This window comes from Parambassis ranga, chromosome 5 (assembly GCF_900634625.1).
Source record: "Parambassis ranga chromosome 5, fParRan2.1, whole genome shotgun sequence".
Taxonomy (NCBI): Eukaryota; Metazoa; Chordata; class Actinopteri; family Ambassidae; genus Parambassis; species Parambassis ranga.
In genome coordinates this window covers 10,575,563-10,589,926 of record NC_041026.1, presented here as the reverse complement: position 1 = coordinate 10,589,926, position 14,364 = coordinate 10,575,563, and the positions used below count along the sequence as shown (strand labels likewise).

Sequence of the window (14,364 nt, the reverse complement as noted above, 5' to 3'; positions counted from 1 at the left end):
AATGGAAATCCACTTTATAATCACCAGCAGCTTGCTCAATTATTTATTTCCCAGCGTGCCAAGAAGCCAAAGAATTGTCGGTTTGCTTCCTTAAATGCCTCACGAACAGAGACCAGCCTCCAACCAAGCACTTCCATGTTTGAGTCCAATTTTTAATGTCTATACTTTGAAATACATTTTTTTCTTTGTTTTGCACTCAATTGTGGCAATTGGCAATTGTGGAAAATGTGTGCTCTTGCATGTGAAGTATAAAGCTCGGTTTCTTGTGCCTCTAGTTAGTATGTAAATTTGCCAAGCACATCTCTCCCTGACTTTATTGCAAATTTGTCCTTGCATAAAATTGGATGGTCTCACTCTGAAGTTCATTCATTTCTGCAGTCTTCATTCCCTGTGCATTTTGGGGGCATTTTAGGCCATCATATTTGTGACCGTGGGGCTTTATGGAGGGAAATTGGAGAAACCAAATAGAAATATGTGCAGAAGTCAGGGCCTAGACCTGATTCTTTCTGCCCTCATTAACTGCAGAGGGATTAGCCCTTGTGGTCGCTGCCCTTAGAGGAATGATGGAAGCTGCAGTAAAGAAAGACGGTTAGGATCCTCCTAGTAAGAAATAATGAAAGACTATGCAGCTGTAAACAGATCCAAAATGTGCAAGGAAGTGTATAATCATGACAAATGTACTAACATCCAAAAAATTAGCAAGTGTGGTAGTTAGGCTGCGGATTAGTGTTGGTTTTATTAAACGCATTCAACTGAAATAGATCATCAAAAGGGGGGAGGGAGGGGGGCCTTCATCTTCATATTTGCCCCGAGAAAGGTCTGTGCTCTGAAAAGGAGAGAATTAGCAACGTCTGCAGCCTCACTGCGTCTTTTATACACTAGACCCGTAGCTGTCAGCCTAGCCTTGCTTTCTTAGTTTGATCTGTCTGAGCCTCTGAATCCCACACCCTTTTTTTTTCAATTATTCAGCCATGCTCACAACGAATCAAAGGTCTGGAGATCATGACACAGATTGTAGAGAGGGTTTCTAATACATAGAGAGATTGAATGATATAGAATATCATAACCCAAAGTAAAAAGGATCAAACCAAAGCGAATGGGGACGGATAGTGAACAGAGGGGGTGAAGTGGAAAGCATCGAGCTGTCACAGCACTCTGCTCAGAGTGATTGAGGTGAAGTCTTTGATGAGCGATTTCATGTCAGTCATTTCAGGGCGACTGACAATTTGATGACAGTCAGAACTTTTCAGGACGAATCAAGATCTATAGCCACAGCAGTAGTGTTTCAGGTTTTTCATTACATCCAGGCTCACAGAAATCAGGGACAGAGATTCTATATATAGAAAAAGATGACATGACTTGGATCAAAATCTTGTTTCTTAGATTTAAAGAATTATTTTTCATATGACAGTATTATGTTGTATATAACGTTGTTGCAGCCTGTGTTGTATACACATTTTATCCATACACATTTAAGGTCTGTGGTTCTGAATAATTTATGGATGCACAGCAATCTGTGAAGTTTGCAATGACTGGAAGTTCATTGATGTTCATGGTTTCCGGAATGCTTATATTGAAAGTAAAGTAGACATGGATTTTAGGAAATAGGCCAAATGTGCAGAGCAGTGGATAGCCATATGCCCTGTGGGGAGAGGCTTGTCACAGAAAAATGATAATTTACTGCATGGTTATAGCCTTAAACATTGGTTTGTGATATAAATTTATTCAGACAGGGTTATGCCTAGTGTGGCTGCTTCAAGCCTGTAGATCCTGGCGGTGGTGACTCCAGGACAGACAGGCATCATCAGCTATTGTACTTCATTTTAACTGTTTGCCTTGTTGCTGACGGATTGAATACCAAGGCTTTGGAAAGGCTACCACTATAAAGTACCGTATATATATGTAACAAACCATCAAGGGCTATTCATGATTTCATCTGCTGCTTCATCATTTCAGAAAGCAGGAGGTTTCATTATTCTGGAAATACAAGAAGCACTGTGAGTCATATGTACCGTATGTGAGTGAGAGGAAGTTGATGCTTAAAAGCCTACTTGAATATTCATAACGTACAATCTGATACCAATCATCATCCATCTCTAAATATAGCCTAAAAAGATAAAACAGGATTATGGGACAGCAATCTGTAGATGCCAAGAGGCATCAGCAAAGCAAGTTTACATAAAAGCATGAAGAGGGCCCCAGAGGCCCTCCAGCAAGCTGATGTTTACTGATATTAAAATTGTACATGTGACACAGCATGAGGACTTCATTTTATATCCGTTTAAGCTAAAGCCTTTTTATGCTTCAGCCAACATGAGTCCTGTTTTCCCAGTGACCAGATGATGCCAAGGAATCAGTGGCTGCAGGCCATTTACATTCCATCCAAACCACAACAGAGCAGATGGTAAAGTATATATGTGTGACAGTATACTTGCTTATAATTGCTTACGTTCATTAGCAATGAGTCCTTCTAAGCTTCTTCAAAGCTTGATGCTGAACATAACTGACAACATGATGAGAAAACAAAACATGTTTCATTTATTGGTTAAGAGCTTTTACAAATTGTTACTGGACACAAAAATTATAGATGGGCTGTCTGATTGTAACTATGCACAAAGTGTATGACAGGAAATCCAAATCTATTTTACTCTTTTGTCAATTATACATTCAGTTGCCTGTGTCTCGGCACAAAATGTGTTCTTAAGAAAGGTTGTGAGGTAGATTTTGTTCGCTGCACATTTAAAAAACATTTTCAAATGTAATCTATTTAAATCAAAGGGGTCAGCATTAACAAGGAACATTTTCTAAAACCATTAATAGAGACTATCAAGTTGACACAATTTTACAGTAATCTCTGCAACATTAGTTTTTATAGGAGTGCACCAGCAGTGACGATTAATTATGTGTTCCACATTTGTGAGACTGACATACAGTTTGTCAATTATGAATTTAAAAAAAATGTGTTTAACAGTGGTCCCAAAAAGAAAACAGTGGAAAAGAGATTAGAGAAATAAAAAAAAAATAACAATGTAAGACTGGCTAAAACGGGAGTATTACCAGCAGGAGGTGTCTGGGAAAGGTCAGCACAGAAGTCGGCAGACTGTGACAAGGGTTGCAATGCTGGAGAAGACGGGGCTCAAACTGGCTGCACCGCTCTTTGTGCAGTGTTCCCTGTTCTGGCCGATACAGGCTGCATATGCCATTACATGGGGGATGTAGTTCTGCTCATGGACCCCATGTAGCAAGTGAGCCAGGGGACCTTTAGCAAACACAGCCACATCCTCTCCTCCATGAGTCTCCATGCTGAGAGGTACAGCTGACTGCGCCTGGTAGTTGTTATCCTCTAAAGAGAAAACAAAAAGCAATGATTTAAAATAAAAATGCTGAGGCACTAAAGATAAATCAACCTTATAATAAGGTTAGTCAATAGAATCTACAGTAGGAACGCACGGTAGTTAATGGTGGAGACGTTCTCCCTAGCGCCGTTGACAGTTTTGTAACCTGGTCCGTTTCCATATAAAATGGAAGTGAAGGGCTTTTGATCAACATCGCTCATCATAGGAGCCAGACCTGTGCAGAGACAGAGCATTTCTCTTGTTATTAAACTGAAGATTAACATGAAGCATTACAAAACAAATCTATTACATACCAAATATGGTATTTCCTCTTTGTGTGTATCCTCCAAAGTTGAATACATGAGAGTGATCCGCAGTAACTATGGTCAGTGTATCGTGGATGCTGGTCATGAGATCGGCGCGACCGATGGCTCGGTCCATTTCCACAGCTTCATACAGAGCCTGCTTGGCCTTGCCCTCATGGTGTCCATGGTCAATACGACCTCCTGTGAAGAAGAGGGTACACATCGTTTTACTGTTTTAGCACAGTTCTGTTCTAAAACAGTTGTGTTATGACTAAAGACCACTTGAGAGACTCTGCTGACATTCTCACTGTCTGAAGTGGGCATGCTTGTCAGGATGTCAGGAAACCGCAAGCTGACCCCTTAGAGAACCTTAGCTAATGTTAGCACTAAACTTCCTTTTCCTACGATATCTGATGTTGTGCTGACACTCTTTGTTGACACTGCCAGACAGATGTTTCAGATGATAACATCAATTTGGACTTTTGTTAGAGATTTGTTTTATTTTTGTACCGCTAACATTCTTTACCTGGTAAATATTTAGTTATTGTATTGTATTTTTACTTGAGACTGGGACCTTGAAACAGAAATGTTGTCATAACGGTAAAACATCCTGTAGTGCTGTTAGGTGATAATGGTAAAAAAAAGGCAGTTTCCTAGTACCAAATCATATTTGAAACAAGTTCAGTAGATGCTGTTTCCATGGCAACACAATATATCAGTCTGGTAGCCTACCCGTCTTGTAGCCAGAATAAAATGGGCCTCGCTAACTATGGGTCACTCTGCTCTTTCTACAAGCTGCCACATATTTGTTTTACTGCTATAGGGTCAGCATGACCACTACAAAAGAACGACTAAACATAAGTAGAGAAGATTGAAGCAAGGCGTCTGGACTTGTAGAGTTTTCTTGAAGACGTTTCGCTGCTCATCCAAGCAGCTTCATCAGTTCTAACGGTTTGGTGGGGAAACACGGTTTATATGTGGTTGCAGACCTCAGTGGGTGGGTCTGGGCGAACATTACCCAGACCCACCCACTAAGGTCACTGATGAAGCTGCTTGGACGCCTTGCTTCAATCTTCTCTACTTATTATTATGACCTGGATGACTGAGAATCTTCATCAACAAAACGACGAAAACATCCGTTGTTTAATGTCTTGTTAAGATTTTAGTATTGCGGGAGGGATTCTATCTCTCAGCTGGCTCAGGATGGGTGGGCGTTAATAAACCAGTACACCAATCTGACAAATATTGATTGGTGATACCAGCACCAGAGCAACAGACAATCATAATTTGGACTATTGAACTCACTCACCCTCTACCAGCAGGTAAAATCCACTGGGGTTCTTTCTCAAAATCTTAATGGCCACCTCCACCATCTCTGTCAGCGAGGGATCAGTCTCGGTGTTCCTCTCTAAGTCATATGACAGATCCCCGGGTTCAAAGAGACCTGGGAGATAACAGAGTGCAGTTCATGAAAAAAATATATTACATACAGTGTATAAGCCTATAGCACTTAAAACACACGTATGTGGTTCTTCACATACACTTAGATGAGAGGTACCTTACCCAGTAAGTAGTCCACATTGCTGGGGTTCAGGGATAAGAGCTGCTTCTTGTTCCATACGTAATGACCTTTCTGGAAAATATAGAAATAAATTGTAACAATGCCTTTGACGCAATTGGGAATTAGGTAGATAAAGACGGAGAAAAATTATCTATTCACTTTAGCTTTCATTTTGTCGGTCCATTCCTCCACCAGGTCTCTTCCATCTTTCCGTGTGCCACTGTGCTTCGCCATATTTGGGTATTCTACATCAGACTTGTTTTTGGGGGACATGTACTTTCTTCCTCCACCCATAATCACCTGAAAAGTGAGTGACAAAAAGAGTACACAGCACGTTTTTGTATTAGTATGATGGTTTAGTAAAAGATACTCTTTACACTTGGTCTTTGTTACGTGTAACAAAGACCAAGTGTAAAGAGTATCTTTTACTAAACCATTCAGTACATATGACACATTTTACTACAAACACAAGTGAAAGTCAAGGGGAAAGTCTTTGACCATTAGGCTTAATTCTAACATTGGACATTTATTTCACAATGATAAACCAACCAACAGACAAACACTGCTTCTTGACACTGCTAGCAATGTTACAAAATGCAAAGATGTTGTGTTTACCCTTAAACAAACAAAGAAAAAGCATGAAAACCATAACAGTGATTGATCAATTCAGCCAACTTTAGACTCACATCGATATTGGGAATGTTTTCAAAGAGTTGTCTGGCAATGTCCTTGCAGCCGGCCTGCACTGCTTCAACTGGCATCTCATTGTCGGAGTACCAGTCCCTGTCCACAGAGTGGGCATAAGCAGCACTGGGAGTTGCATGGTTGACACGAGTCGTAGTCACAATTCCCACTGACTTGCCTGCAGTATGCACACAGAGGCAGCTGTCTCAATTAGCACTGATTCTTATTAAACAACAGCCAAACTTTTTCAGCACAGGTTTACCTTTTTGTGTTTCTAGTGTCTCTTTGCTGGAATGGATTGCACATAACACTAAAAAACCAAGGATGGAGCAGTGTTTTCACCAAACAAACCCCTCTAATAAAGTGGAAAAAGACTGTTTTACAAAATAAACACCTTCTCATTTTGTTTGTTTTGAGCAGGAGGTCATCCGCCTGCCTGCAGGCCTCCCTAAGGAATGATTGCATTTCTTATTACCAGTGACCCTCGAACCCACACACTCACATACTGACCCTCACCCACCCCTCACCACTGCCCTTTAAAAATTTATGGCACTCATTCCTTTCACATTTGTCTTCTCTTCTGCCATGCCTTTTATCTCTTTAAAGTGCTGCTTACACAACACGTGTTCATGCAGACTGCATACCGTCAGGATGTATTGTATCTTCGAAGGGTAAAACACTCTGAAGAAAATCTAACATCCTTCTATTGAAATGTTTAGCAAAGGTAGTAATTCTTCAAGCTTTTGTGATAAACCACCTCTGAGGTGAACTCTATGTTGTTTTTTTACCTCTTTGGACACAAAATGAATTTATTATTGAATTGAAGACATCCAGTGGGGCTGGTTTATGCATTTTTTTATACATCAAAGTAGTCATCGCTTTTTTCAAAAAGTTATTTTTCACCCAGAAATTGCTCTAAAGGACTGAATGGCTAAATAAGTTCAAAAGCACTTCAATGCCATTGCTGTTAGGAACGGAAAAATTCCAATTCAGCTTTCCTTCAGAAAACATTTGTGAAAATAGACTGTTAAGTTTTTATAACATTACTTTACCTGCATCCTTAGCCCATTTGAGGATGGAGGTGACCTCATTGCCCTGTGTTGTGTTACACTGGGAACGGACAGCTGCTGCGCTCACACCCACTGTGCCTTCGTTGGCCTTAACCCCACAGAGGTAAGCCGTGGCAGTGCCAGCGCTGTCTGGCACCTGTGCGTTAGTGTTGTACGTCTGTAGGGACACAAGTGTGGTCAGACTTGATTCATTCAGTAACATAAATAAAACAGATTTTATTCTTGCAATGTTGATGCCAAAAAGTCTATTACAGTTTTAGGGGATAAGTCTGCCATTATTCTTGTTGTAAACAAAAGATATGGGAAGAGCAAAAAAAAAAAACTCTATGTAGCCCTGTGTTGGACTGGCGACCTATCCAGGGTGTACCCCGCCATAGGTAGCTGGGATAGGATCCAGCCCCCTCGTGGCCCTATACTAAAGGACAAACCGAGTTCAGGAGATGGATGGAATACGCTATGTGACCAAAAGTAAATGGACACCACTCAATACAACTCTAACCTACCACTATCCTGTTTTTAGTTCCAAAGGTGGGAACAATTAATGCTGCAGACAACTAGATCTGCAGCTGATGATTGATTGAATCTATGATTAGTCAATCAATGTATACTGACACTGTCCTGAAAATAATACTGTTTCTAGGCTAACATTCATTTACTAATTGTTGCAACTTCAGAGCATATAATGTGTTTTTGGGTGATAAATTTGGCTTCTTGCTTTAACATGGCACTACTATAGGGAACCATAGTGGCGGTTTTACTGTGTTTCCTGCTTTTTAATAGATTTAGCAATAAATTGATTAATCAGTCATTGAATCAGTATTTGTGGAAACAGTGCAGCTGTGTTCATCAATAGACGTTTGTGTCCTCTGCTCAGACCCCCTAGCAGTCAATTTTTATGGCTTGTTGGATGGGGTGCTTAATTAGACCTCTCAAACTGTGCAATAGAAGGAAAAATTGGCATGTTATTGATTTGTATTGATTATGTTGTTTACATGTAGAATGTATAAACTTACTGAGTGCCTTAATCCATCCACAGGCATGTGTGTATTACTATCTGCACTCAGTGTGGCATTTCATATGAAATCCAAATAGTGTTACCTTCATTAATTTTTAAACTTTGTTTTAGCATGAGCTGAGCTGCTATTGGCACTGATGAGCATTCCAAATAGTTACCTTCATTTCTTTTAAAACTTTGTCCTAGCATGAGCTGTTCAATATGAATGTCCATGTTTATATAGTGATAATAAACATTTCACCAACACTTCAACACTCCAAGTCTTCGCACAGTGTGTCTTTGGATGAACCCAGTGTTTTGAAAATCTGGATTATTAGATGATTGTCACTTTATGCAAACACCCATTTATCTCCCCCCTATTGTGTACTGTGAGGCATTACTGTGCAGTTGTGAGTTCACCTGACATGACTAATAGAAGAAATGACTCACTTATAAGTGGCTCAATTATGTGTTTTTCCACAGACCACATCATACGTTTCTGCTGATTCATGATGTATAAATATTTCCACCATCTTTTATCAAATGTGTAACATAATGCTCAGGCGGAATGCTGCTGTGACACACTTGAACGACCTTGTTTACGATCACAGGCCTTGTCAGGAAGCCATTTACGGCCACAGTAAAATCAATACATTCTGCCATACTGTATAGTGGTCAGACCTTCGCCAAAGACACGAAGTGGAATTTGTCCATCTCCAGCTGTGTCTCCTCTCCGCTCTGCCCGTTCAGCTGTCCCTTTAGTATTCGAGCAGCCGTCACTGTGGGAACACCCATCCCTAAATGCAAACACAGGATGAATTAGGATCAGATTACTCTCAACACCTGAATATTTATCAAGCACCCATGGTTTCATTGTGTTTAGTTTTCAGTACTACAAATAAAGAGAAGAAAAAAGTCCTGAACTAACAGTTTATTAAAGATTTTTGTCATCTTTACTTCGCTGGGTCTTGTTAATCACTTACAGTGAATGCGGTGACTTGCCCTGCACATTTGAAGCTTGGATGTTCCTCAAAATGTCAGACTTGGAGGAAACATTGTGCTGCTCAGCCTTAAACAGAATCCTGTAATTTTCCTAACATAAAGTATATAATCCTTAAGAAATATTTTCAAGTTGGAAAATCATTCCCTGTTGTTTCCTGCTAACGTTCTTTATTTATTTTTTAAGATGCTTCCCTGTTATTCTACAACTGCCCTAACACGACCGTGAACGCTGCTGTGTGCAAGAATGTCACGCTGTGCCTGTAGTGCAAACAGAGAGAGACTGAAAAAGCAGAGGCCCAATGGAGGATAAAAGTTTTTGTGCAACCAATGAGTGACCCAGCACAAACAGGAGCCCAGTGATCTGACGGCAGCACAGTCGTTTTGTTTGCTGCTATTCATCCACCTGACATGTTAGAAACATCCCGTTCATCTTCCACTGCTTTACTGGAGCTCCTTTTTTTTTTCAAGGTGTAAAAGTAGTGACGTGCTTACCATCTCCAAGGAAGAGGATGAGATTCTTGGCTTGGTTTTGATTGAGATTTTGCAGCATCAAAGCGTTCCGCAGTGTCCTCTGGGCCCATGTATTCCAAAACTTGGGATCTTTCTCTTGCTCTGTGTATTGAAAATAAACAGGTCTAGGCTGTGGTGTTTGAAAGGTGGAGGTGGGACTGTCAAACATGCCTTAAAAATATGGGCCAAAAATATTCCATCAATTAATTTGGTTAGTCTTACAGGTCCCTTATATGTGTTTAATTTATCCTTCCTTGTACAAACAGTGAAGTTTTATCCAACTGCTCTCTTTAAATATTAAATAATAAATGATGTCTCAGAGCCAAAATCTTTCAGGATGAAAGTCACAGTGCTGCCCTAAAGATTTTATATGCACTATGTAAACACCGGACACAATTTTGACCTTTACTGCTGTTTCCTGGATGGAGACGGACTGGATAAAACAATAATTTCTTGTTTCCTGTCGTCTTGCAAAACAACTCAAATAATCTGCAATGTTTTCATAAAACAGGAAGCACTTAGATAAATTAACCTCCTTAAAAAAGATTCTAAACATCCTCCTACAATCACTGAAGTCTCCGCTGAGCACTGGACACCTCCTGTCTAACTATAAATGGCTCTTTTTTGTGTGTGTGGCAGCTGTCTAACAGCATAACAGTGACTTACCAGGGAATTGTGGCTTCCCCAAACTCCCCAAGAACAAAGAGGAGCAAAGGATGAGCAGGGCTGTCACCGTCATGTTGTCTTCTGTGTGTGGTTGGAGTGTTACTCTAGACAGCCATAACATGCCACTTTGAGAAGCTGAGGAAGGCTGTCTACAGTCGTGTCACTACTGCAAGAGAATAAGAACATGGACTAGTGATTATGTGTGTGTCATCTAGTCATTCACCCACTGTGACATGTTGTTTTAGGATCTGTTTTCTCATGCATGCAGACATGAATTCATACTAAGTAGTACTGAGTAAAACTGTTAAATGTCTTCAGGTGACTGACAGATTTTACATTAACTCTACAAAACTGTCTCTTGTTACTTACTAATTGTTCTTTCTGAACATGTGTCTTTACATACACCATAGTACTGGATACCATTTGTTTACATGCGATCGAAGCAACTCTGACTTGTTGGTATCATCCGTTGAAATGTGCATCTGTCTGTCCGGAAACTAAAGCAGATCATGGTAAAGTTAAGCTTAAGGCCACGCTGTGAATTTAAGTAGTCACAACAGGGGCCCTTATGGGTCCTGGCCAGTCAGGCTTTCATCTATAATTATCCACACCCTCCTCCTTTCTTCCTTGTGCTTATAGTCAAGGTCATTTTAATGGGATTGAGCTGCATTGCACTGAGAGGTTTAAGAGCCATAACAAAGCCGATTAAGACCAAATGATTGACTGTACACGTCCACCCATGAGAGGGAAAAATGAAAGAAAAAAGAGTTTTATCACAAAACTCTTGTGCCTTTCTGACAATATGCGTCTTGATTGTTGTTTTTGCAAACATATAGATAATCATATCCCTTAATTTGCTTTTACCATCACGGCTCTGGCCATGTTGTCATGGGCCTCCTTTTCTTACTAGTTCTAATAAACATCTGAACAGCTTGCAGAGATATCTTCATCAGCACCTCCAAAAGCTACTGAAAAGGGTTCCATCTGGTTTAATAAGAAACAGGCACGCCTGGTATAAGATGTACAAAAGAACATTCCATCACCAACCAGGCAGAAGCTGGGGGATATAATAACTAGGTGCCAGGACGTAGTTCCTTTTACCATTCCTCAGACGTAGCGGGGCAATGGCAGTTAGTGGTCTTAGAAGCGGCCAGGTCCGCCCAGTGGAATCGAACCAGCCAGTCTGCAGGTGAAGAAGCAGAGCAGCACAAGAACTGCCGCCAGCAGAAGGCCAGTCAGGGCAGTGGTCAAAATGACATTAGTTCCTGCATCAGTCATGGTGTCACCAGGCGTAGAGCTGCTCCAGTATAGATCCAAACCGCTGTCAGATGAGACCAAGTTTCCCAGCAAAAACCGAAAAACCTTCACAGCCCCTTCAGCGCATTCCTGGGCTACTGCTGAAGCCCAAGGCAGGTCACTTACTGAGACAGGTGTGTCACTCCAGCAGCTCCAAAGCCAGGGATTAGACTTTTAATTATGCGCTGAAGTGGACGCCTGAGAGATTCAGGCTCTGCTTCTTTTCCTAGATTCTGTCAGAATGAGCATGATGTCTTCAGACTGATGAGATTATGTGTCTGCTCACTCTGATCAGAAACCCTATTGCCAGTTTTAAACAGGCAACTTGTTTTGCTCCTCACACAGGGCTGCCTCATCCAACCTCCTGCATGCACTCAGAATAACAAACATTTCAGCTGATATTCACACAAAAAATGGGATTAGAACTACCACCTCCTATACACTGAGGGCTTTGGCAAGTCCATCACTAGCACTTCTGCAATCTCTAATAAATGACCAGCCAAGCCTTAAAATGACTTTACAACAATAAATTATATATTCATTGGTAATACATGAATTCAAAACTGTACTACAGGAGCCCATCAAAGACCGTATAGGCAATCCGTAATCCTGGGCAAAAATGAGCTGAAAGTGAGCTGATCACGGTGCAACAGTTGGCCAATGAACACTTTTTAAAAATCCAGAATACATCATTTAACATAGCTTCACAATAGGAATCAACTGACAGCAGATCAGCGCGGATGCTGACAGGAAAGCTGCAAAAAGCAGAAGAAGAAAAACCCGATCTGAAAAAATCAAGAGCCGGTACTCGGACAGCGTGCCTGCTCTGTATGAAAGAAAAATCGGATGAAAGTTGTTTGTAGTTTTACTCACTGCAGGTTGTTTCTTTTCGGGGCACAAATCTACATCCAAACGTGCGCGCAGTCCATTCAACGTTTCACCTTGAAATGTGTGTGTGTGTGTGTCCTCGCTGCTGCTTTCACGGTCCTTTTTAAAAGGCCACACTGACTCGACTCCTGCTCCCGAGCAGAGAATAGCGGTCTGGATCCCACGTGGGGGTGGGGGTGGGGGGGGGAATAACAAAAAAAAAAATCCCTCACAAATAACGATGCCATGCTGCTGCTGCTGCTGTGGGGGGTGCATGGACCGAGAGCTCCGCCTGCCTGACGACCCACGCGTTACTCCAAGGACAGATCACACGTTCACATAATAACACCCTGAACATTCATTTCATTCATAAAAGTCACCCGGACACTGGATTATTATTACCAATGCATTAACAGTAATATCAATGAGATTTGTTAAGGTGGATCCCATACACATTTCAGTGACAATGATATTACAACAATGCCACAACATTTATAGTATTTGACTTGAATGTTTATTAATGTTTAGAATTTATTAGGTTTTATTTTTATCTTACGCTTACTACTTTACCTTATTTATATTTCTAACCTGTCTTTTTTGAGTATACATGGAGCACCTGGAATGAAAGCAATTTCCCCCTGGGATCAATAAAGTATTTCTGATTCTGATTCTGATAAACCAGCATACTCATAACAAGAGTTTGATTGCCTAGCAACGGCAATCAAACTAAAAACCAAATTGATGTTTAATAAATACCTCTAGATATTGTCTATGTTCTGTTCTGTTCATTGTCTGTAATGCATGTCAGTTTAAAGCCCTGTTTTCAGATTACATTGTTTACTTAGTTCTACTTTTACCTTATTTTATCTCATTTTTTATTTTTATCTTATTTTATTTTTTAACCCATGAATGCTTCTTATTACATGTTAATTGTTATACGTTTAATGTACACACTAATCACTAAGGCAAATTCCTAGAAATGTAAAACCTCTTCCCTTACAATTGTGTTTACAATTCAATAAACACAAACTCTACAAGTCCAGACGCCTTGCTTCAATCCTCTCTACGTATGATGACCTGGATGACTGAGAATTCTGATTCAGAGATAGATAGATAGATAGATAGATAGATAGATAGATAGACTAGTTGGGTAAAAACTTTAAAACGACACAATATAATTTGTAATATTTAGCCTAATGTATGAAATTACAGTTGAGTATTTAATTTGGCCTTTAGATGGCGCCGTAAGACCCGTTTTCCTTCCTGTTTGGGTGAATCTCAGTATGAACCGTAACTATATATATAATAATTCCTATCTTTCTACTTCATGATCATCAGCACACACATTTTAGGTCAGTCTGTATACATGTTGAAACATGTTTAACCCATTAGTGTCCTTTAACCCCCCCCCAAACTGGATTGATTGGTTCTCTATGTGTAAATACAAAGCTTGTGCTTTGAACCCGTGTTGTTTCTGAGTATTTAATGGTCTGACTCTCTGGAAAATCAATGTACAGAGCAGCGCATCCTGTGAGGCCAATCAAGAGCTTTCACTGAGCAAACCGAGGCCGTTGATCTTTAACCCTCAGCCTTATGTTTACGTAGTTTAGTCCATATTAAAGTTATGTTAACGTGGACTAAGATTTAAAGTTCTACACAAACATAAGCAGTATGTTTTTAAGAGGACTTGGATGGTGGTTTAGGGTCACGGATTCTTTTTGGACGGTCCACATTTACAGTGCGCGTGACGGAAATACGAATTAGCAACATTAACAGTTAGCAGCTTTAAGATGGACGTTATAAACAAACACTTAAAAGAAGTATTATTTGAACACTTTGAAAGAAAACCTGTCAATATAGTTAATTTAATGTTCATGTATTCATTGTTTCATTCATACAAGTTCTTCTAATCAAGCTAAGCTAACTGTTGGTTAGCTAGCGGCACTCTGTGTGTTGACAGTGATGGAACAACTTAACAGACCAGCAAAAAAACGAAGGTACTGTTACTATTAGTGAACTTTCTGGGTCAACTGTATTATAAAATAAGGTTTTACAGTATCCACGTGGTAAAGCT

General features: G+C 40.3%; 1 protein-coding gene across 2 annotated transcripts; it reads right to left on the bottom strand.

The window, feature by feature from the left end:
• Positions 1 to 2,515: 2,515 nt before the first annotated feature.
• alpl (alkaline phosphatase, biomineralization associated) lies at positions 2,516 to 12,466 on the bottom strand. Of its 2 annotated transcripts, none has more exons than XM_028405066.1 (12): positions 12,297 to 12,466; positions 10,128 to 10,293; positions 9,444 to 9,563; positions 8,631 to 8,746; positions 6,938 to 7,112; positions 5,888 to 6,063; positions 5,361 to 5,501; positions 5,204 to 5,273; positions 4,950 to 5,084; positions 3,650 to 3,841; positions 3,451 to 3,570; positions 2,516 to 3,343 (listed from the first exon to the last, which is right to left on the bottom strand). In XM_028405066.1, exons 2-12 carry the CDS (start codon positions 10,246 to 10,248, stop codon positions 3,081 to 3,083), a joined length of 1,629 nt encoding a protein of 542 aa, XP_028260867.1. In that variant the 5' UTR covers positions 10,249 to 10,293; positions 12,297 to 12,466; the 3' UTR covers positions 2,516 to 3,080. The 2 variants fall into 2 exon arrangements, with proteins under 2 accessions (XP_028260867.1, XP_028260868.1); XM_028405067.1 differs by lacking the exon at positions 12,297 to 12,466 and adding an exon at positions 11,229 to 12,235 and having other exon boundaries at positions 3,081 to 3,343.
• Positions 12,467 to 14,364: the final 1,898 nt, after the last annotated feature.